Source organism: Poecilia reticulata, linkage group LG17 (assembly GCF_000633615.1).
Source record: "Poecilia reticulata strain Guanapo linkage group LG17, Guppy_female_1.0+MT, whole genome shotgun sequence".
Classification (NCBI taxonomy): Eukaryota; Metazoa; Chordata; class Actinopteri; order Cyprinodontiformes; family Poeciliidae; genus Poecilia; species Poecilia reticulata.
This window is the reverse complement of record NC_024347.1, coordinates 6439049-6463919: the sequence shown is the minus strand read 5'-3', so window position 1 is coordinate 6463919 and position 24871 is coordinate 6439049. Positions and strand designations below refer to the sequence as shown.

Genomic DNA, 24871 nt, shown 5'->3' with positions numbered 1-24871 from the left:
TTTTAACTAAATACAGTAAAATCTGAAAGTAGGTGAGAAAAAAAACGCCCTAATGCGCACAAACCACGCAGTTCATGTCCTTCGTTCATGTTACCTATATTTAATGTTTCAATATACTGTTTTGAAATAATTTAATTTGAAATGTACTATATCACAGATACAATGCGTAAACATTTGTGTTGTTCTAAATAATAAAAAAAAAACAGGAAAACTGACTTTTTCTAATCATTTCTGTTATGAATAAATAAAGAAAATGTAGAAAAATGACAGTATTTTATTGAGATTATGACATGTGGAAGTGATATTGATGGTTTGACATTCTGTCGAGTTGAGTGTTCTTCAGCTAAGGAGATCCTTAACCATGGAGTGATTTCATTCAAACGGGCAGGCTCCCTGAAACAACAGCAGTTCAGTTGTTAGATTTAGTACAGTACTGATGACATGAACATCATTATGTGTCTGTGATCCATACAGGACCCTTCAAAAAAGCTGCCAAGTTTCATCACAGCTGAATAAACTGAAACGTACTTCCGACTTATTCTTTTATCCCGTAAAGCATTTCTGTTCTCACACTTTGCAATGTTGAGGCTAAGGAGATCTACTGTATATTATTAAAGACTTATAAATTAAGAAGTTTATTATTTTTACTCCAGGGTAAAAAATAAATTACAATCTAAAAACTAAATTTTTCAGATTGTGTGTGCAATCATGTGTGCTAGGTTTTTATATCCTTTTGTGGGCCTGTTTCTGTCTACAATGTGGGCCTGTGGGGACCAGAGCTCCTTATGGGGACATTTTCTTGGTCCCCCATGAGGGGAAATACCGTCTTTGGATTAGGGGTTTGGTATGTGATGTTACGGTTCGGGTTAGGCTGTAGAAAATGAATGCAAGTCAATGTTAAGTCCCCACAAGACACGAAAACACAACTGTGTGTGTATAATGGGGAGGGCTGCTCTGTGAGGCAGAAGCCTGGAAACTTCAGCTCTGAGGAGCTGCACCTTGAAGGCGGAGCTACGTCTGCCTGGGCGTTTTGCACAGCTGAATGGTTGCCATGGAGATTGAAGAATTTCTCAAACATATATGAAAGAATCAAGGCAACACTCCCGGTATTTTTTTGATAAGGGAGTAATAATGTAACCTAAGGTAAAACTCAAAAGTCAATTTTACATATATTTTATAAATATTTTCAATTCTGCCCCTCTAATAAGCTGGGCTGGTCTAAATACCTTCAGGAAGAGTTCAAACTGCGGCTGCAGCTTCTTAAGCATGGCTTCTGCTTTGCTGAGGCAGGAAAGTCTCTGCTGAACTTCAAACCCCTGATGGGGGAAACAAAATAATCAGCCAATGGAAAATCTTGGAGACGTTGAAACCTGATGGTGTTGCTGGATGTGTCGGCAGGGGCTGGTCAGTCAGTCAGCAGCCTCACCTTGGTGTTGGTCAGGTGTTCCAGTGAGGAGACGTGGGCCTGCACTTCGGCTGCAGATGTGGACACGTGAACCTTACAGGCCGCACAGTGAAGCATTTCCACCTTCGTCATGTGGTGGTTCTCCTGCAGACCTGGGGACGCCGACAACCACAACCAGCTGGAGTAAGAGCGGGCCGGCCAGGTCTCATTCCTGACAGCAGTAACATGTTTACCTGGAAGTGCTTCTTCCTCTACCGCTCGGCTACAGTGCTGGCTTTTGTACACCATAATTTCCTATTGGGAGAAAAATACCTCCTACTAATCAGATTTTGTTTTTATTTTTATTTAAAACAGATATTTCAAAACTATGGTTATTTAACATGACTAATCAGATTTTGTTTAACCATGGATGTTTTCTCACCTGTAGAAATGCTATTGCCATATCGTCGTAGCTGCTGCTGCGCTGGATGTGCTCCAGAGTGTCCCAGTGGGTTCGGCTGTCCAGATGTTCCTCCAGCTCCTGAGCGTTGGACAGCTCTACGTCACAGAGGTCACAGGTGATGGGACACCTGGAACACACATGTTAAACCAGCAGGGTATCCCCAACACAGTTCCTCACAGAAATTCAGGTAAAAATCAGCAAATTCTGGCACTAATGCATAATTGTAAGTTTAATAAAAATGTTTCGCAAAAAATAAATAATAAAAACAGTCAGACCCATTGGGGTTTAACTCTCCTGTGGTCTTAAGAGACTGGACCCACTGGACCCAGCAAGCTTTTGTGCGGGGGCTCAGAGTACGAGGTTTGTTCCGAGTGTGTGGTTTTGGGAACTGACGGTCTAAAGCAGTGGTCCCCAAACTTTTTCCTGAGGGCCACATAACTTTTCCCTTCTCTTGTGGGGGGTCAGTTTGTAACAGAAAATGTGTTACACGTTTATCACATGCGCTGCCAGAAATTGTTGAGAGGGGGGAGGAGGGTTGAAGGATGAAACTGTTCGGGGGGGGTTCACGTTTCTCGATTGATTTTTACCCAGAAAGCACATGGGCAAAAACCGTTAGTGAAACGGTCACTGGGACTGACTAGTATATATTCCATTGAGGGAAAGTAACTAACATATTAATTCCTCATATGTTAACATAAAGGCTTGTTTTGAAGTATAAGCTGCTACTTACAGGCTTCGAAGAATTCAACCGTTCATAACAAACACGTATGTTCATCTGCTCTACCGCTAGCAAACAACCGTACTGATTAAATAACATAAAAGTCAAGCAGTTCCCTAAAAGTCCAACAGATGGCAGCAATGCGCCATGCAAAACAAAACACCCACAGTTTACAGGGCACACTTCCTGCTATTTTTCCTGGGGAAAAATCCACATATAAAGAAAAAGAAAAATCCACATATATACCGGAAAATACAATATATGAAAAGAAATCTGAATGCTCTCTGGTATTGTTCAGGGGGCCGGACCAAATGTGGAGGCGGGCCGTAGTTTGGGGACCACTGGTCTAAAGGGAAAACCTCCCACCTCACCCTGAATGCTCCTCCTCCTGAGCATTCAGGGTTAACTGATTCTAATCCCACTTGCAGGTAGCAGCATTTCTCATTTCTACTCCGTCTTACTTAATGTCAAGGTATAGTCTGTGATTAATATGGAAAGTAACAAAAATTTAGCTATTTAAAGGGGCAGTATTTTCTAGGCATATATTGCCATTTTATAGTGCAATGAATTAAGTTAACTTCAGTTGCTAGAGGGAAAAAAAAGCTGTATATATTAAAATTTCACCTTGTTATTTAATACCTTGAATTTGGGCTTCTGTCTCTTTAAAAACTCCTGCTCTTTCTGAAACTCTTACTTCAGGTCATCACAAAATGACTCCTCTATTAATCCTTTAACAGCGTTTTTACCAGTGTTACAGTGTTACACTGGGAAGTAGCTTTGTATAATGAGCCCAGCAGGTGTTTGCTAATGGCTGCGGGCTAGTCTGAAGGAGCCAAGTGTGGGAGTCATGCGGGAGGGCATGAAGCTTGGAAACTGCGGCTCAGAGAGGAGCTGCGACTCAAAGGTGGAGCTAGGTCCACGCAGGCATTTTGCACAGCTGAATGGCTGCCATGGAGATTAAGGGATTTCTCAAACAGTTATTAAAAGTATGTTTTTGATTAGGAATTAAACATAATATTAACTTTTTCCTGTGAGGGCCACACAACGTTTTCCTTCTCTGGTCGGGGGCCGGAGTCAGTTTGTAACAGAAAAGTGTGACGATTGCAGGAGTGCCTAAATGTAAAAATATATTGTTTTCCAGAAAGCACAATCAAATAACATTCTCTGGGTTCTTCACAGAACAAAAGTCAGGAAATAAACAATAACATTATTAATGAAATAAATAATAACCAAATAACCCTCTCTGGGTTCTTCACAGAAAAAATCCAGGAAGGATTATAGTCCGTATTTTCCGAACTATGAGCCATATAAGCCACAACCTCAAAGTTTTTTTTTTTTTTTTTAAACCAGTAAACATACACATATAAGCTGCAGATATCTCTGCCACTCCAGGTTTTCCACAACGATGCAGCAGCTGCAGAGGGGGGCCGACACCCAAAATTTGAGTCATAACAGGTCAATTGAATATCACATTTATTACGGTTGAAAAAGAAAAAGTTGCCAAGATTAGATTTAAAAGAACTTATTACGGTAGTTTCCGAACGGTAACTGTAACAGTAAAAGTACTGATCCTTCGTGTTGCTACTAGCATGTGCTAAATCAGTGGTCCCCAACCTTTTTATTACCGCGGACCGGTCAAGACTTGGAAATTTGGACTTGGGGGCTGGGGGGGAGATGAACAGTCGGATAAGGCTTCTGCATGTTGGTGTTCCCACTAAATACTGAATATGCCCTATTTGGGTTGTCTTGGCCCTTTTATCACAGCCTGTGGGGTTTTCCCTGATTGGGAACGACCGAACTACAACACAACCTGTTGAATGTGACGGGTAGCCAATCAAAAAGTGCAGTGACGTTAAGAACAGAGGGGAATCCCAAACTGACATATCGCACAACTGAGAGTCCGGTGGATAACGGAGATATGTGGAAATGTTTATTATTAAATCTAAAGGTCATTATTATGTTTATTCAGTTAAAAATGTTAACTATGAAAAAACATATTCACCTCCAAATCATAGTGCAGCAAATAGAGCGGCTGCTCCCGTCGTTTTTTATCCACAGCCCTTTCTTTTTGTTACGTCTTTTATTTCTTAAAATGACTCCACAAACTATCACTATTGCTTCTGCATCGTCATCAGTGTTTGGTTATTCTAAATTCCCGCAATGTTGGGGGGTTTTACTGGATTATCCTCTGGAATCGGGATGTTCGTGACTGGAATCGGTTCCTGCCTTGTGGCTGAACACGAACCGATCGAACCTGTTGTACTTTTATCAGCTCTGTGGTCACCGAGGTTTGGAGAATCGGCCGACAATTCTCAATTTTTGCCGTCTAAACCAGACTTAAGACTCACAAGCTCTACTCCTCTCCTCTTGACCACTCCACAAACACTCTGACTCTGGTCGCTATGGTAACGTTTATATATCCCTTCAAAATAATATACAGAAGCGCCACAAAAATGAACATTTTGCTTTCGTGAAAATTTTAATTCACGATAATGACTAACGGGAGCCCTGAGCTTGTTTTTCGGCAACGAGACGGTCCCATCTGAAAGTGATGAGAGACAATGACACCCGAGCTGTGTTGCTTGAGCACAGAGTGCTTGGTCTCTATGTGGCAAAACAGCTTAAAGCTTGGTCGCCACATGTCACGCAGAGCGGGCTTGTAATGTGGGACTCACCTACCGGTCTGGGATAAATCCATTCTCCTGTCTTTTCTCTGGGCCTTTTCCTCTTTGCAAAGAAACTTTCCAAAGACATCTGATCTGTTTCTTACTCATTTTCTTGCTTGTGGACTCAGTGTTGGCGCGCAAGTAACCGAGACTTCCAATGATTCACTTCCTTATAAAGGAAGTGAATCATTGGAGCCACCAACCCCCTGGTGGTTGAAGAAAAATCCACATATAAACGGCTCATAGTCCAGAAAATACGGTGAATGAAAAAAAAATCTGAATGCTCTCTGGTATTGTTCAGGGAGCTGGACCAAATGTGGAGGCAGGCTGGATCCGGCCCGCGGGCCGTAGTTTGGGTACCACTGCTTTAAAGAATAAAAATCTGTTATTTTTTCTCATCTTTTTTCTTTGTAGGTTTTGGAATGAGCGGGAAAACAACCTTTGGATGATGCCAGACTGATACAACCACAGTGATAAGTTTGTATCACTTTCCTGTTTTATTGTTCTCATTTAATACACAGTTAACAGCAGGGAAGTCCAAATGCTCCGATAGGCCACATTCCTGCAGGGAACTGGAGAATCCAATGTGGGAAAAGTCAGAGACAAAAAAGAGAATGAACTCCAGGAAGGAGGCACTTAAAGCTATAGGGATGAATGTGCAAACAGCAATGCGTTGGAGCGTTATTTCCTGTTTGTTACAATCAAGGTTGCTGGCAGACAGAGGCTTCAGCAATCAAATAATCATCTATTCTTTCTAGTTTTTCAAAATAGGTCTGTTCATGGAGTAAAATAAGAACTCATGTCTAAACAACATAAAACCTCTTGTATTGTGGAAGAAAATGTAAAAACGGATCCATGCAAACTTTACAAAGCACTGAAACCTTTAAATAAAATCCACTACACGTCCAGAGTAATCTGATTAGGGACTCTCATCTGAATGCAACCTAATCTCAGCACTTTTTCTCAGCCAGCTGTTCTGTTTCTGGAGGTGTTCTGGTCAGAAGAGACCAAACTAGAACTTTTTGGTCCACATAGAAACAGGCTGTGTGTGGCAGAATGCTTAGGGAGGGTTTATGGACAGATCCAGGATGAAAGGGTAGTGGTCTGCTTTTGAGCAGAACAATAATTTCCATCACCACCTCCAAGTGTTTAAATGGCCTAGTTAAAGTCCAGAACTAAAACCAGTTGAGAATTCAAGATGTTTTCCCTCAGCTATTTCATAAAGACCAAGGAGGAAAATCTCAAATCTATCGATGTGCAAAACTGACCTGCAACTGGAGCAAACAAACAGAACACTTAATTTGTGAAAAGAACAAAATCTAAACCATTAAGCTTCTTCAACTCCAGCATAACAGACCAGGGGTCTGCAACCTCAGGCTGCAGAGCCACAAATGGTTCTTTGGACCTTCCATAAAGATCTGGGGGGTTTTGGGTTTTTTTTGCCATGGATGCACAACAGAAATCAAAATTTTTAGATCTATTTTTTGTCTTTAGATTGAAAACACTTTAAAAAGAACACAAATTTCCACTAATAACATCTCAGAAGAAAATGCATCTTTTCTTTTTTCTATTTCTAAGTTTCGCATTTTTCTTTATTTCCCCAACATAAAAATAGAAATAAGACAGCAACTCTTTAGAAATGACAACAAAATTCTTATGGTAGATATTTACCATTTTTTCCAACAGATCCTGGTTAAAGGCAAACCTTTGTAGGTCTAACACATGATATCCCAATCAGATGAATGGAGGTTTGTGGTAGTTTTTTTTGTGGAAATTTTGTGTTTTGGGTACTGTGTTTTCCGCGCTATAAGGCGCACCGGATTATAAGGCGCACCTTCAATGAATGACCTATTTCAAAACTTTTTTCATATATAAGGCACACCGCATTATAAGGCGCATAGAAAGACGCTACAGTTAGGGTTGCCACCCGTCCCGTACAAATGTGGATGTGTAATAATAAAGAAGTGGTCCCCGAGTACCTTATATAGTAGGTTGCCCCAGTCATTGTTTCACTCACAGTGTTGGTGTTGCGATATTGTGCCCAACTGCTTTCTGGGTAACACACACCAACCGACATGCTGCCACCGCAGTCTCTGCCTCTCTTCCCCGCCCCACCCCCCCCCCTCGGTCGGCGAGCAGAGCTTTCCGCTACTGGGCCGGGGCATGGCCGGACAATGGTCACCCTTCTCCATTCGCGCACAGCATGTTCGTGGAGAACGTGATGCTAAATGATCTGCAGACGACCTGATTATCAGGTCGGTAGGTAGATAGGTCAGTAAAACTTTATTAACAAACCAGAATTATGACAACTATCCCAGCATGCACCGCGCGCTTCTTCTTCTACGGGCAAAATGAAGTCGGTGGCTGCTTACCATAGTTGCTAGACCTGTTGTGGCTCAATATTGGTCCATATATAAGGCACACCGGATTATAAGGCGCACTGTCGGCTTTTGAGGAAATCGAAGGTTTTTAGGTGCACCTAATAGTGCGGAAAATACGGTAGTTTTAGAGCAAACAGCTTCAATGATGACATGAACCTGCCTGGTGCTTACTTGTTTAGTTTAGCATTTTCCTCTTTAGTCCTCATGAGCTTCGGAGGCGCTGCTTCTTGGTCCAGTCCTGTTCAGACACATCACATGCAAACACAAAAAGTCATTACAAGCAATAAAGTTTTTTTCATGAAGGATGCAATTAATTATTTTAGTAGTTATTTAATTATTGTGAGAATCAGGTAAAAAGATTAACATATTCCGATGTTTTTCATCAAACAACGCAAACAATTTATTCCCTTTTATGAAAAGGAAAATCAAAACATATTTTGTCTAAAATGCAACAACAGCATTTTTTTAGTGAACTATTACTCATTTGTAATAAAAACTGCATCTGCTGCCAAATAAATCCTTCTAACATCAACATGGTATTTCTGCTTGACTTAACATCAACACAGTGTAATGATTCATTTTGGATCAACTGATAATTGGATATCTATAGGCGCTAAATAAGAGATATTGTCTTTTACAGAATGAACTGTGATAGGCTGAAACTCCGGCACTTGCAGAATAAGATTTTTTTTATCTTAAATGCAAAATGTAAACATTTTTCTGTTTAGGCTGAATTGCTGATCTGCGTTGTTCTTTGAGCAAATGGCCTTTTTTGAGTCTGTAGCGATTAATTGATTAACAAACTAGTTGATTATTTCAAAAATTGATTCTAATCATATCAGCTTTATTTTTCATATAATTATTTTTGGACTCATGTGCAAAGAGCTAACGCGTTCACCTCTTTCTACATATCCCAGCTGTTGATGGTCTCGCTTTAACCGAGATGGAGACACCCTGAGGGGGGCGGTCATCTACAGAGAGAAAAGACCAACGTGTTATTACAGCATGAAACACACACTCTTTAAGATAAGAATACATGTTTACATTTAAAAAAAGATCCCGAAAAAAAAAAAACACGCTCTGTGAAACTTTTAGAAAACGTTGAGCGCTACCTCTCTTGGATAATCAGGAAGAGGTTTTCTCTCCCCTCCGTTGGTCCTCAGTCCCCTGAAGGACTCGGGGATAGCCTGGGAGGAAGAGCCATGACTCAGTCTGTCAGGACTATGGATTCTTGCCTCCAAGTGTCCAGTTGGGAATTCATAACCCGGACGGTCCAGTAGTTTACTGTCTGGGCTGTAAGCCCGGCTTTTAGCCAGAACGTGCCCTGGACTCAGATCTCGGCTGTCTGTGGGTCTGGCTGTCTGTGGAACCGTCCGTCTTTCAAGTGGACGGTTCGCCGCCGTTGACGACTCCCAGCGCCTGGCGTCTCTATCTGGAGACGGGCGCTTGCATCTCTGGCTGCTGTCCTGAACAGCAAGGGGCAGCTGTGGCATTTCAGGCTCAGAATCTGACGACAGAGGGTTGTTGGGGTCATAAAGCTCAGTCCTACGAGTGACAGGAGGAGAAACTGTGAGAGTAGCTTCTAGGAGCAACCGAATTTTAACCACCAGGTGAATGGAAAAGGCTTCAGCAACAGAAACAAAATGGATGCTCTGATGCAACGATTGAAGCACAGAAGACTCGCCTTGGAAAAACATTCAACACAATTTGAATGAGTGCTGTTCTCCTCACCTCGTTTCAGAACTTGAACTTTTGTCCTCAGATTTCTCATTCTGTTTATCAATCGGCTGGAAGGAGGATTTCCATTTGTCAACAGAAGCATCTGCTGCAAAATGCAAAACAAACCTTAAAAAAAAGCTATTCTATAAAAACTGTCATGTGTCACTTCTTTTCTAGTCCTGCTGCAAAGCTAACAATGAGATTGAGGCTGCTTTTCATGCTGTGAATTACTGTCTTCAAAAATATATGAACACTTTTGCATTAAAAAGAAATTAAATGAGTAAATTGACATTTCACTTTATTATTTAAAAAATCATAAGAGGTGTTGCCTTATGGGAATTTTTTTTATTTTCTCCTTTATGTCTTATTGTTACCCCCCAACCTTATATTTTGAATAGCCTAGGCTGGGTGTCCTAAATCTTTTAAATGTTAAAATTTGTATGCATTTGAATTTACTTCAAAATAATAATTTCTCAATATATGAGACAACAGCCATGATAATGTTTAGTTTAGTCCTACCCTAATGACCGGAAAGAGTGAATGTACCAAGAATTACCTTCAACGTTTTGGGGCTGGGTCTTGGAAGCCATGTCAGGTGTTCCTGAAATTCGCTTCATAGCTTCTATAAAATGCTGGGGGACTCTGGAAAAGGACAGTAAATACATAAGACTGAGCCTCAGGGTGCTAGGCAGAAATAACCTAACAGAAATAGGGACGGAAGCTAAGCTAGCGCGGCTAGTTTTGATTTAGCTGTACACCAAAACAAAAGAACAAAAATGGTTAAGGAGAAACGTTTATTCTGAGCCTTACAACAAGCACCCAGCACTGATATCAAGTAAAAAAATTCTGGGGGCTGGAAAGAAAAGGCCAGTGTTTACAGGAAAAGAAAGCGCGCACCCATTAGCACGTTAGCTAAACAAATCCCAGAAGACTGAACAGAGCTAATAGTTTGCAAACCTTGGAGCTGGAGCCGGTTTGAACCCCAACGCTGGTGGTGGAAACCTAACGGGTTCAAACGGATTTTTCTGCATGCGTCTCATTATTCCTGTAAAAATAAATTGTCGGTGTGTTATATCAGAAAAGGGTGTCTATGAAATAAGTCTCGCTCGCTAACAAACTGTTGTTATACGGCATAGTCACCGACAGGTGGCTGCAAAACCCAAGCTTGATTCTGCGCCGTGCAAATCATAACCAGACAATCTGTGCTGGCGGTTGTGGAGTGACCTCAGACTAAACGCCAGGTGACATTTCTAATACAAATCCAACCACAAGAAGAATAGAATAGAATAGAATAGAATAGAATAGAATAGAATAGAATAATAAGGCACAACAAACTGTTCCACAAAACAAGAAAAAAAAAAAAACACCAGCATATTATATATGAAAATGTAAAAAAAATATGTAAGAAAGATGTACCCATTTACAGTTCTAAAAGGGAATAGGTTAGTAATAGTGGTGTTGGGGGAGACAGCAGTCAAAAGAGCCAAACGGTACTTTGACAAATGAGACTCTTCAGGACAGACATTTAATTTAGTGACTGTTTATAAAGTATGTGGTTTCTCTTAAACTTGTCCTTTATCAAAAATATTAATAGGGAGGTGTGTTTAGGTCTATCAATGGATGAGAGAAAGTAATTAAAACTATTGCCATAATTCATTATTCCACCCTGAAAAGGAAGGGTATAATAAATGATGTATTTGAACCTTAAGTTAATATACTAATGAGGATTCTGACTAGCTTTGTAAACAGTTAATTACTTTCATCTGGAAATGTGAACTAAATCCTAACCGGTTTGATTTGGACATGCATTCATATTTGATTCCAACCTGGGGTCTTTCAAGGACAGGTAAATAATGACTTCTTTCTCAGAAAGGTAATCTGAAATGTCTGCGTAGGCCACACCGATGCTACTGTTCCACTTTAACAGGACTCATGAGATCCCATACACTGCTGATCCCTTCATTCCAGTAAAATCCTAACCAGGTTTAGAACCATCTAGTCTGTTGGGACTCATCGCGACATTGTAAGAAAATATGGATGAGTGAATTTGTTGGTAAAGGTTGGAGAAAAACGATGTGATAAACTTGAGGCCAAGAAAAGCAAGTTGTTTTGCCATATCACTTAACTTCTGAATGTTTCATAGTGGAGGATTTTTCTTACTAGGTGCTGAGGCCACTATAACATTTTTCACGGTTTCTAAGCAACACTGAAAGCACAGTCCTGAGTGGCCCTGATGTCTACAGATTAGACAGGAAATGCAGAGGGCCTTCTAAGAAAAGTCCTGAAGGAGAAATAAGGAAAACTGACACTGATCTTTTGTCTTGTGACACAAATAAGGAATGCTGTAATAACTCTAAGTCAGTTGTGGATAATTAAAATTGCAAGGTCAAGATGCAGATATGACCACCTGGATTCACGAGTGAGAGGAAACTTAAAGCTGCATTACACAACTTACATTTTTTTTCACATTTGTTTAAAACTGTTAATGTTGAGACACAAATCTGTGAAAAAAAGGTGTTCTGCCAACTCTTAGTTGTCTTCAGAAATAGACCTGCCACAAACAACCAATCAGAGCCAGGAGGAAGGTCTTAGCGCTGTCAATCACTCTCCTACACACTGTTCACACCCTCCCCCCTTCTCTTTGCTAAGCTAAAACTAGCTTTCCGCACCAGAGCCTGCCATAAGTGCTCAGGCCACTTAGAGTAGCCACCAATGACGACAGATGAAGTTTCCCTGCAACTGTGTCATTTCTCCGCCATTAGCAGACAACATTGTGACAGTTTAGAGAAATGTATAAAAAACTTTTTGAAAAATTAGATAAAAAGCTTTTACGTCAATAGATGAATGCATTTAAACCACGGCAACACAAGAGGTTTAGGGGCCAAAATAGTTTGCATGCATATTTCAGTAAAGAGCAAATGTTCTATTCTGTCCACAACCCAATGTTGGGTGCAACTCAAATGAGGAAGAGCAATAATGTTCAGACAATGATGTAGATTTTCTTTTTATTGCCAAATAAAACTGCAGCATGAGATGACTAACATGATATATGAGCTCTGAAGAACACTTAAAAGGATTACAAAGAGGTACACTTTAAGAATGAAGGCAGACATCATCAGTGACTGAGCTAATGATCATTCTCAATCACAGGTTAAAATATTTAAACATGATTTAAAAAGTTAGAGCCAACACATTTCCCTTTTATCAGCTCTCAGTCTACACACACGTCATCAGTAAGCGACATTCATATTTATTTTTTTTTACATCATAAAGCTTTAAGGTACAAACCACAGAGGCCTTAGTGTACAATCTCTACAACAGTGAGGTAAAGGTATTTTTCTGGTGCTGAGTTTTACAACTCTAAGGTCATTCAGTCTGCTACAGAAATACACATGAAGAAAATATGAGAAACCAGTTAAAAACCACCAAGATAGGAGGGCTGAGATTTTTTATTGTATTTTTTTTCTTTTACTTCTAGAAGAGATTTTAAAATAAAAATGCTCTGCCAAAGCAGACGGACAGGAAAATATTCCATTTCATTTTTGGTCTTTTGCTGTGGAGAAACAAATGTAGCAGCAGTTAAGGCAAAAAAACCGAACCATGGTTACAATTATACCTGAGTATCTACAAAGACTATTAAAACAAATCTACATTTAATCACTGGAGCAAATGGTTTTGGTTAAGAGAATAAAGTTACATTTGTGGTTTTTTCCAATGACTTAAAGCTATGAAAAAAGAAAAAAAGAAAAAAGTACCTTGCAAAACCTTTTCCACCTTTTGAACTGCTTTACATTCAGTCACGTTATTACCACCAGATTGTGTATTCCATTAGGATTTTATGTGATGGACCAACACATAGTGCATTAAAATGAAACACGATAGAAAAATTCTGATTTTTTTTTTTATCATCAAAATAATTAACTTCTAGCAATAAAAATCTAGCCATTGGAAACCATGAAAAAGAGGGATGCACAGACTTAGATATTGATGTAGAAATCATCTCGTCATCATGGCACAAGATAACCGATATTTACCAAATATATTTCCCTCCCCTTTTGTCATGACCAAACATTACATGGCCAATCCCCTCAAGAAACGCACACACAAACGGCAACAAGGAAAAACATCAGTTATTAATATCGGCCCAGGTAATCCCAATATATGGTGCATCCCCAATAAAAAGCTAACACTTGATAGCCATTCATGGAGAGAAATGGTTTTACTTTCATCATTTGTTCTACTCTTGGTTCCATGTGAGCTTTAATAGATACAAGTAAAGAAAAAAAATAGAAGTAGTAGTTCTGATCACTGTTCAGAAGTAAAATCACTAGCCGGTGTACTTAAGTAACCTGATTGGACAAGTTTTAATTTTAGGTGCAGTATTTACATTTGTACGGTTCCAGCTGTATGCAGAGAAAACATTAGCACTATTAAATCTACTCCAACTAAAGATACTGCAATAAATTCTCACCACTTAAAACTTTTAAAATTTTAACATCCATAGCTCATCTTCCTAAACTATAGTACATGCATGATGATGCAAAACAGTGCATGATTTTCACAATCTTTCATTAAAAATCTGAAAAGGATGGCATGAGTTTGTATTCAGCTCCCTTTGATACCCCTAAATAATATCTAATGCAACCACCTGCTTTCTGATGCCAACTAATTACCAACAATGTCTACCTATAATTTTATTCAAGCATAAATGTAGGTGTTCTGTAAAGACCTCAGAGGTTTATTAGCGAATAAACAGTATCTTGGAGACCAAGGAACACAGCAGACTGGTCAGGGAGGACGATGACAAATTTAAACAGTTTCTACTGATGATCTGTGAGATGTTAAACTTTTAACATCTCACAGATCATCAGTCAATTCTTCATTTGGAAAAGAGCATGGCACAATTGCAAACCTACCTAGACATGGATTTCAACCAAAACTGACAGGCCAAGCAAAGAGTCCCAGTCAGTCACAAGTTTGTTTTATTGTTAGCAATTAATCTGGAGGAAATTCTGTTGGAGATGGAAAATACTTGACCTTGGGGCAGCAAAACAATGACCTTAAGCATATTGTGTCAGGACTTGACAATGATGTTCATGCTCTGTATTTAATCTGATATCGGCCCAGTTAATGCCAATATATGGTGCATCCCTAATAAAAAGTTAACACTTGGTATCCATTCATGAAGACAAATGGTCTCCTTGACTATTTGTCATGTAAATTGAAAATGTTTACAAAAAATGTACAAAAAATTCAGTCTCCTTTATCTTTTACTAAATACTCATACATTACTCTGTGTTGGTTGCTCACTTAAGATCTTAATATGAATTTAACAACAAAAAAAAAAGATCTTAAAACTTTAAGAATACTTTTGCCTGTCACTATACTAGTCAACAAAAATGCCTCTGAAGCTATATTAATCAGGGGTGCACCGATTGCAGTTTTCAGGTTGATCGATGATTACCAATCTTTAAAAAGCTTAACTTGCTGATGCCGATCTTGGCCGATACCGATTTATGTGTCTCATATGTTGCTAAATATATAGCAAGAAAGTCATCGAGTTGGCAACAGAGAGCTGACTATTAACTGCCTGGTGGGCCGGTCTGTCGGTCAAACCTCTCAAGAGGAGAGTGGTTGATTTCTAGACCTTTGCCGAGGTAGATAAGATCGACTTCACATGCAAGTGTCGGAGAATCACCGATCTCCCAAAATTAAGGAAATCGGGGCTGATTTATCGGTGCACCCCTAATGTTAATGTTAGCATCCGATTTTATCCTCTGAAATGATCAAGTAAATGAATTACACAATTGTTTCCCCGTTTCTGGAAACGTTTCCAGAAATGTAGTTGTGTCTTTCAGATGAATCTTGTTTTATAAGCCACTAAAGGAAACATTTGTTTCTCTGCTGATGCTCTCTTTAACTTCCACCGGCAGGGTGTCAAAAAGATGGTCCTCCACGATGAGGCCATTCTTCTGCAGCAGCCGGCAGCTTCCCAACTGGACGGGCAGTCTGTCGAGGCAGTTCCCTCTAAGCTCCAGCTGCGTGAGCTGCACCAGTTGACCCACGGTCTCTGGCAGACTGGTGAGCGCGTTGTGGCCTAGACAAAGCACCTTCAGCTTGGTGCATCTGAAGAGAGGTTTGGGCAGGGCTTCCAGCTTGTTCGAGTTAATGGCCAGATGCTGGAGGTTGTTGAGGAGGCCCACGTCAGGTGGAAGCACTGTGATGGAGTTGTGGGCCACGTCCAAGTGTCGCAGCTTGGGAAGAGTAAACAAGGCTGAAGGAAGGGACTCCAGTTTATTGTGAGAAAGGTGGAGAGATTCCAGGGACTTGACGTGACCGATGGATGCGGGGATGGTGATGATTTTGTTGTGCCAGAGCTTTAGGCACGTCAGCCTCCTGAGATGCTGGAAGCTGATGATCTCTTCAATAGTTCTGATGTTGTTGGACTTCAAGTCGAGTTCCTGCAGGTTGGTCAGGCTAAAGATGGCATGAGGGATCCTTTCCAGTTCACAGTTGTACAGCTCTAGCTCGATGAGGCTCGTCATTTTCTTCAGACTGTTCAGCACCAGCAGTTTCGTCCCATCGTTGTGCACCACCAGTCGGAGGAGATGCGGGGAGAGCTCTGTGATGTTTGTCGGCATCTTCGTGAGATTGCTCTTCAGGCATAGCGTCTTCAGATGCCTCAAATCCCTCATGGACTCCAGGCCGATCATTTTGTTGTTTTCTGAGTTCAAGTTCCCCATTAGGTACAGCTCTTTCAGACTCCGCAGCAAGTAGACCCAAGGCGGGATCTCGGCGACGTCCGTGAACTTGACGTGCAGGCGGCGCAGGTGATCCCGTAGGAAGGCAAAACCGGTTTGCTCCACTTTGGCCGGACAGTGGCACAGATGCAGCTCCTGCATGCTGGTCATCTGGGAAACCTTAGCGGAAAATCTCACCTCGGGAATCAACTCCAGCTTCAGCACTTCCAGGTCTGTCAGGTCAAACACAGCGTTCGGCAGGCCGGACAGCATGAAGAGGTGCAGCTCCTGTTGGTCGTGTGCATTGCGCGTGACATGCTGCTTTAGTTTTTCAAACGTCCACTCATGATTGAGGCTGATCTCCCTCAACTTGTTTTCACTGACCTCCGACAGGAAGACGCCAAAGCGCTTGGAGTAAAGCTGATCGTACTGGTCAACCATGTGCAGTAGAAACGCAAAGTCGTTCTTGACATCCGGAATGTCACTGAAGCTGCTCTCTTCCCTCACCTTCTCAAAGGAATACTCTTTCAGAGGGCGTCGGAACACCCAGAAAAGGGAGTATAGGCATGTCATTCCATAGATTATGATCAACACTATGTAGGTAAAGAGCAACTTGTGCAGCATGAAAGCCATGTTGTGTGTACAGTAGAATTTTTTATAGCCTGTTAGCTGTTCTATGTCTGGTTCACAATAATGCTTGAATTCTATTCTAACCAAGGTGGAAGTATAGGACAGGATCAAAATAAACTTAACAGTTTTGACAGAGGTTTGAGCGACATAGAGCCTGTAAATGAAATCACTGTCTTCCACGTGGGCTCGGAACTTTCGCACCTTCTCAAACAGGGCTTTGGCCTGCTCTCCGTCCTTTTTATCCAAGATGGTCATGCTGCTTGGGACCTCTGCAATGGGTTTATCTGCAGAGACTTTGACCCCAAGCATTGGTGTGGATGGGTTGGTGTCGGGACTTTCATCCTTCCCCTCTAAAGACACCTGCTTTGGTCCTGAGGAACTACCCGTCAACCTCTGTTTGTTCTCCTCAGAGTCCTCACACGCCGTTTCAGATAAAGCCTTCGTTGTCCAAGGCGACTCAAAACACCGACCCAGAATGGAGACAAAATGCTCAATCTTTGAACTTGTCTTGGGGTATTTAAACCAGAAATTGCTACTGACCATGAGAATAAGGGTGTGAATAAGTGTAAGGTATGGAAAGTATTTGGAAGACCAGGGTAAGGCATCATGGTAACACATTTGGTTGATAAAGACATATTGTTGAAAGTCCAGGTTGGTTTTAACCCCTCTCGGTTCAGGTTGGGGATCTGTTTTCTGTTCTGCTGTTCCAGGCCGATGTGTCATGAGAATACCAGTGATGGCTTTGTTGAACTGCGCCGTAGCACCTGAAGGGACTGTAGGTGTAACAGGGGCTCCGGCGGGTGTTGGAGAGGATCCTTTTTGGGTCTGGTACAGATTAGCTTCCGTTTCTTCAGGACAAGGAAGGCAAGCGACATGGTCCTTGGTGATTTGCATGGTCATTGCAAATATGGCCAACATGAGCATGACCAGGCCCAGATAGTCCATGAAGACGTCCCACCATGGCTTTAAGATGCGATACGTCGGCTGGATGTCGTTCAGGGATGCAACCTCAGTGAGTGTAAACATTACTGCAATGAAAAAAAAAAAGACTTTTTCTTATTTTGATCATAAAATATCTGTTTCTTCATTAAGGTAAAAAATTTTACATTTCAGAATCATTGATTCAGACTGGGGATATGGATTGTAGTTGAGTTCTTTATTTTACAAACATTTTCATATTTTAGTATGTTTATCCAAATAGCTAAATCTAAATTAGACATTGAAATTTTTTATAAAAAGCTCACAATTTGCCTTTTTTTGCATTATGCAATTTATCTTTAACATTTAAATATATCTGAATTAGTAAATGTTAACTAAAAACAAGACAACTTCAGATGTTTACACCAAGGCACACAAATCCATCAATACCAATAATCTGAAAGAACAACAACCTATAAGACCATGGCTTTCTTCACAATGGCCTGGTCACCAGTCAATTTGGAGTCAGACAGATGCAGCAGATCTAGTATCTTGATCGTTTTCTTCCTGAAATTTTTCCTAGCTTTTCCCCCCTTAAAAACATAATGTAGTAGTTTGTGCTCGAGCTTCACTCTTGGAATGATTTTTGTTGCCCATAAATGCTGTTAAATACATGTATTAACACTTAACCTTTGCCTGAGAGCAGGAAGTTTGCAAAGCCAAAGAGATGAATGGAATAAAACCACAATACCCAAGAGAAGAGGTCAAAGAGAAAACATAGAGGCTGTTTGCATTGATTGTGACAATTATAGTAATAACTGCCAAATAAAGTGAAAGTAGCTTAAATTACAAACAAGGCACAGTGAAAACATTGAGAATGAGTTACGACATGTTTCTACCAACACAAAAACACCTTAATTCCCTCGTCACTGGTCATAATGTCTCGATATAAACACATTCTGAAAGCTTAGACCTGCACGTCATGACTATTCTTTTAGACACAAAAGAAGGAAGGTTTCCAAAAAAATATTCAATGCAAGTTTCTGGTAAAAGCAAGCTTTTACTCTGGTCCATTTAACAGCAGAGTAAGAAAAGTGGAGTGCCACACTGTTGCTCCTTGCCCTAGCTGTGGGAGTCTTATTTCATTGGAGCAAAACAGGCTGTAAATGAGTAACCGATGGCACCGCTGAGTAGTAGTCTGCGCCATAATTGCACTTAGGCCTGTCGCGATAAACGATAAATCAATTAATCGGACAATAAATTAAACCTATCGACCTCATTTTAATTATCGTCTTTATCGTCTCTTCCGGACTTTTTTCTTTCTGTTGACGACACTGAAAGAAAAAAGTCTCAGCTCCTGTGCTCTCCACTGACCCTCCTTTCCTCATTTCCTTAGTCTAATGTCCAGCGCACACTACACGAGTTGTCGGCCCATTTTCAAACCCCTGAGAGACCACACCTTAACCGACAGAAATCCTAGGTATAACGGTTCGATCAGGTTCGTCGTGTCCAGCCACAAGGTCACAAAATAATGGCTACAAGTCCAGTTAACTAATTTTAAAACCAGGCATTAATCAATGCTTTACTACAATCTACCTGCAATGCTTGTGGCTAGTGTCAGCGTAACGTCCTGACTGAATGAAAATCATTATAACCTATTTATGTCACGCATCAACTGCGGTAGCAATTTGGCTCCAACTCCTCCCTTGTCAATTATATATTCTTTGCACAAAATGTTGAATAAACATTAATGATACCACATATCATCTCCGATGTCCGCTGGACTTCGGGTTGCGCCGTATCAGCTGGTTGGGATTCCCCTCCGTAATTTCCCCTCAGAAAGCACGGAGAAGAATCCGTGCTTTCTGATTGGAAAGTTTGATGTCTGTAATTGCTTGGTGAAAATCACCAAGAACAATCAATAAGTTTGGACATTGAACCTTCTTTTGCCCGTGTCGAGAAACATGACCCCAGTGCCTTAGTAATGGCTTGGTGGAACTTTTATTGGATGTTTGGCTTTGCGAACAGTCAGAAGTGGTTCTGTTTGGTTCTTCACCTGATTATCAGCTTTATTGTGGCGCACTGCAGCTGCTGCAATTCCTAAAAACAAGCGACAAAACTGAGCTAATCCCCTGTGTTCTAAAAACATGGTGATATTTATAACAGCTGTCAAACTACGGCTCCTACAGCATATTTAAAATAAAAGCATTGACCAATATAAGTAGATATTCACCCTTTCTTGTATCTTGACAGAACTAACACAAACTAAACTGTTTATAGATTTGTATCATGGAGAATTTTTCAAACATCAGTTTTCTAATCTTTATTTTAAGATATATCGACTAACAAATGATGGCGCTACTAATATTTTTGTGACAGATTTCTCCTCGTATTGGGATAAAATGTTTTCTGGACACAATGCATGTCAATTGATATGCATATCAATTAGCAGGAGTACAAAAGATGTGAAAATAATTAACTATACTACATTAAGAAATTGTATTTAAGCCTCGGTGCTACATGAAGCTCATTTTGAACCAATGCAAGTTAAAAACAATATTTCGTTTTGCTTTTAATACGAAATATTAAAAACTATATATATATATATATATATATATATACACACTTATATATATATATATATATATATGCTCCCATCCCTGAAGAAGTCCCTGCCACCCTCTTGCCACCCCATAAATATTTTTCTAGATCTGCCCCTGCACACACTGCAGGATGATCGGTTAGATCGGCCAACGATCTAAGATTGTCATAAGAGGAAAATAGGGACAAAAAATGGTGTAGTGTGAACTACTGCATAAGGTAGTTGGATGTGCCCGTTTTCTCTATTTAAATCTAGTGATTACTGAAGGGAAATATAGTATACAGACTATTATCTGCACTCTTTTGGTTGAATGCAGTATTTATTTCCACTTTGGCTTTATGTCGTTTAGTTTTTATTCAAGTACGTTTTTTGTTAATGGAGACTGAGAAACCATTTTATTTTTGGTTGTTCTATTTAGTTTATCAGTTCCAGTGTTACGTGTTCTTTTGAAAATAAGGTGCATCTATCAGGAAATTGCATGTATTAGTCATTTCCATTAAATCAATGTCAAAGGGTCCTGAAACAATGTTATCGTTTATCGCAATAATTTTTTAGACAATTAATCGTCCAGCAGAATTTGTTATCGTGACAGGCCTAGTTGCACTATGGTCTGCTGCACTGAACTTTCACTTCCTGTCACCAAGTTTTTCTGTCCTACTTCACAATGTTTAAGTGTTGGGTCACGATTTTGCTGAATCCAGTCACGTTACAAAGTCTTACCCAAAACCCACACTTTCCTCCCCAAACTCTTCTCCTCTGATCCACTCAGCCATTTGGCTCACATGTTTCATTTACCGAATGCCTGAAAGTCAATCCTAATTTAGTTATCGAGGCATGTTCACTATGTTCACAGTATTTTCCTTTAGATTAGTTTGTGTGATTTTTTTATGTCAAATCAAAAATTAATCTCTCTGTAACTTCATAGTCACGTAGCTTTAATTGTATGTCTATATAATTACCTTTACCTTAGCAAGTACAGCATTTTTTAGAGCCAACAGCTTAACGTCATGTAGCCTATAAGCTCTTCTGGATGAGTGTCGCAAACGATCATCATTCCTCTTCCACTCTGAAGACACACACAGGCTGATACATATGCCTCTAATACCAAGACTTTGGTTAGAGGTGTTCTGGCACCTCCTAGTGGTCAGACTAGACTGAATTATATGTAGCTCATGAAAGCAGCACTGGGGAGACAAAAATAAGATTTAGTTGATCATACCAACTAAATTTACCATATCTGAGGTAGGCTGGGCAATAAAAAAAAATATTTATACCAGCTCACATTTTACAACTGATATACAGGACAGACATGATGTAAAGAAGATTCTAAAAGTAATTTGGAATTTTGGGCTTGAAGCTTTTTTGACACAATAGGCAAAAAAGGGAATGTGGACAAGTAGCAGTATAAATTTGTAATATAACACATAATTTTGGGACAGCTATAGAAACTATAAACTCTAAATAACTAAATAAATAAATACTAAACTCTAAATAAATATTTTAGATTATAAACAAATAATTTTGAATAATTATGAGTATATACATGAATACAATATTTCCTTATGGTTAAACAGCAAGCCGACTGAAAAAGTGATTTAGTAGTAAAGCATTTAGCTTCATTTAAAAAAGCAGTGGCTGTTGGAAAGCTCTTAATTCTTAAGATCAATTTCTAATATAGACTCCTTATTACAAAAAAAGGTACAGGAGACTCTGGGACTGTGTGACAGAGTGATTCTGCAGTGTAATAATGAAAACAGCGTCGTTTAAAAAAACATTTGTTCTTGTTCATTTTCTAATACTGTTTACTTTCCAACACTGTTTTCTTATGCACAAGGGATAACAGTCCTGGGCCTCCAGTAACGGGATTTTCCAGTCAACAACAAAGGCGATGACAAAGCACTACTTGTTCTAAAACATATGTTGTAAATATTTCAAAGACTTGCCTGCACAATAGCAGTAGCAATTAAAATATCAAAGACTGAAGTGTTTTTCCTTTAAGTGTTTGTCGCTAATTAAGATTCTACCTAAATTCATGGTGCAAAACTTAAAATAACAACTCCTAGGTAATTCAGTATCTGATTAATAGATTAACACAATTAAACATAATTAAATATGAGTGACTGTAAAGAGTCAATGCCAGATAGAGGTATATTGTGTTATTTTTCGCTCTTCTAGGGCTTCAGAACTGTGGTTGCTGACTCAGTCAAATCCTGAATAAACTGCAGAGATCACTGATGTCAACACTTTGTTTTTGTTTTTTTTACTATGACATGTTGAAACACTTGATGCTTTCAAGACCCGTCCTGCACCACCTGAGAACAGGGGAAATTGGATTTGCCAGCAGGAGAAGTCCTGGCATTACTCTTCCTCAGGCCACATGTTGTCAGGCCTGGATATTGATTGTTAGTATAAACTGGAGCCAGACCACTAGTTTGTTTCATCCAATTTAAAGACACCGCGCAGTGTTACAAATTTATTCAAACACTGACTATTCACCTACAAGATTTTATTTCAATAAAGTTTTTTAAGAAGCACACTTATAGAAAAAGACCCAAGTCTGTTTTGTGTGCATTCAGAAGTACCACAAAAAAAGACAGATCAGCTGATTCTGCAAGTCAAAAGCTTCAACTAGCTTTGAATTAAAGTTGGACGAACCTGATATGTTTGACCCTAGTGTCCCCAAAGCCCTTAGTGAACTCAACCCTCTTGCCGAGTTCATTTCAGCTTTGTCTCTACAAAGCTGAAATAAAAGTTAGCAGTTATGATCATGTTTACAATTTAAACTAGAACCAATTTACCTTTGAATTTTTTCTTCTGATTGGTATCTAGCATATTTGGCGGGGATGCACTGGTTGCATGTTTAATTGTGTTAATCTATTAATCAGATACTGAATGCACTGGTTGCATCCCCGTCAAATATCACCAACCTTTAAAAAGCTTGACTCAATGAGATTTCAATTTTGACCCATACTAATTTTTTTTTTGTCTAAAAAGTTGATAAATATGACAAAGTTGCTGAGTTTCCAACAGTGCTGTGATTATTTTAATTGCACATGTGCAGACATGACCTGGTGGCTGGGTCTGCCTCTTTCTCCAACAACAGAGCAAAAGGGGACTCTAGTTAATTTTCAGACATTTGCTGAGATAGACTAGATCGGTTGGTAAAAAAGGTTTCACGTGATTAAACCAAACACTAATATTATAAAATTAATGTCAATTCATCTTTGAATTCCTAATAGTTACAGGATTTTCTAGAACAAGTGGCACTGCATGCAGTTAAAATTCCTACCAGTTTAACTTTATCAAATACCTTCCATCTTCAATTGCCAGGCGATGGGATTTCTTTCTAACTTCTGCACTGTGGAGTTGACTGGTGGTAATAGTATAGCTTATATTGCAGATGCATGTTGTGGCCAACTGGTGGGATTGAGATCAATAGGAGTCTATTTGACAGGCAATCATTTCAGCCACATAAAAACAAAGAGCCAAACCAGTCATGCAAGAAACAAAAATCACCGGTCTGCCCTGGTCTTCTTCACAAACCCCTTGCATGTGTTTTATTGTTGCCAAATTTACAACTCAAAAGTCTTTCTTGCAGCTATACAAGTAAATGGATGGAGAAAATAAGAGATACACATACTAGGCTTTCCCTGGCCGATATAAATTTTTGGTTTTCCATTATGTTCTCTGACGTAAAGTTCTTCTTCCTTAAGGAAGACAACATTAAAATCTTTAAAATATCTCAAACAGAGAGGTTCCTTCTATCTATTTGTCCAGTAGCTGGAAGCAGCAGTGAAAGTTTGTAAACTACATTATTGACTCACTGAACAGATCCAACATGCTTCATGATCAACTTTCAATTCTCATGGTGTCTTAGCAAGTGGCGGGTGTGCCTAGAAAAAGGCGGAACAAGCCTTCTTGGTTAACCTTTTAAGAAACAACAAAAAGACAATGAGCAAAACTGTAGCTTCCACGTGACAGTAGCGGGACAGCAAGTCAAGTTCAGAGATAAACTGTAACTTCTAAGATGGCTACCAGCGAGTGTATGCCGCTGTACATCATGAGGCATTTTTCTACACACCCTTTTCATGTCCTAAGAAAATTTTATTGTATTTTCCATGCTCTGTTGATGGAAAAACTTGACCTTTCCAGCCGGTTTTTGAACGCCGCAGTTTTACGCCTCACTCTGCCTCAGAAGGTCAGGTGACTTGATTAGACATGTTAAAGTGAAGCGTCACTATGTATTTTGGGCCTTAATAAATCAGTTATGTCACTGAAACATACTTTATTTTAGTTTATATGTTTTTGTAGAGGGAAATACACTTACTGCCAACGTTATCTCAGTCCAAGTGTTTCTTGCTCACTCTGCATGCCACTTTTCCAGCCGCTCCTCAGGTGCGTGGTTAACCTAATTTCTAAGCCCCGTTAATAACAGCGTTCGCAGAGGCAATGACGCCGCTCAGAAAGGCAGTCCTGGGGAAGGTTTGCTCGTGACCGTGGTATTTGCCTGCTGTTAGTCCTCATGCCTAGACGTACATGAGGTTCTTGTCGGTGTATTAGATAACATGAGCAGGTAGCCCGCCCGAGCAATGTATTTCTCAGAAGTCTGATCCAATATGGAGCCGCGCTCAGAGCTGTTTGTGGGTTTAA

At 39.9% G+C, this 24871-nt stretch overlaps 2 protein-coding genes across 3 annotated transcripts; both read right to left on the bottom strand.

Moving 5' to 3' along the window:
* Window positions 1–256: 256 nt before the first annotated feature.
* LOC103479112 (uncharacterized) lies at window positions 257–24076 on the bottom strand. 2 transcript variants are annotated; one of them, XM_008433354.2, is made up of 12 exons: window positions 24046–24076; window positions 10289–10376; window positions 9888–9973; window positions 9344–9437; window positions 8725–9157; window positions 8511–8583; window positions 7784–7850; window positions 1827–1974; window positions 1639–1699; window positions 1427–1557; window positions 1227–1316; window positions 257–393 (listed from the first exon to the last, which is right to left on the bottom strand). In XM_008433354.2, the coding sequence occupies exons 1-12, from the start codon at window positions 24059–24061 to the stop codon at window positions 373–375; spliced, it is 1308 nt and encodes a 435-aa protein (XP_008431576.2). In that variant the 5' UTR covers window positions 24062–24076; the 3' UTR covers window positions 257–372. The 2 variants fall into 2 exon arrangements, with proteins under 2 accessions (XP_008431576.2, XP_017165468.1); XM_017309979.1 differs by having other exon boundaries at window positions 9344–9434.
* On the bottom strand, window positions 14297–24871 carry lrrc8da (leucine rich repeat containing 8 VRAC subunit Da). The gene is made up of 2 exons (XM_008433355.2): window positions 24549–24871; window positions 14297–17729 (listed from the first exon to the last, which is right to left on the bottom strand). The coding sequence occupies exon 2, from the start codon at window positions 17725–17727 to the stop codon at window positions 15202–15204; it is 2526 nt and encodes an 841-aa protein (XP_008431577.1). The 5' UTR covers window positions 17728–17729; window positions 24549–24871; the 3' UTR covers window positions 14297–15201.

Bases quoted from the DNA above. Each gene is read 5' to 3' on its own strand.
- LOC103479112 (XM_008433354.2), bottom strand. The intron at 1,700-1,826 runs GTGAGAAAACAT...TTCTCCCAATAG, and splicing joins TGGCAATAGCATTTCTACAG to GAAATTATGGTGTACAAAAG. The intron at 1,558-1,638 runs GTAAACATGTTA...CGGCGTCCCCAG, and splicing joins AGAGGAAGAAGCACTTCCAG to GTCTGCAGGAGAACCACCAC.
- lrrc8da (XM_008433355.2), bottom strand. From the start codon at position 17,727: ATGTTTACACTCACTGAGGTTGCATCCCTGAACGACATCCAGCCGACG.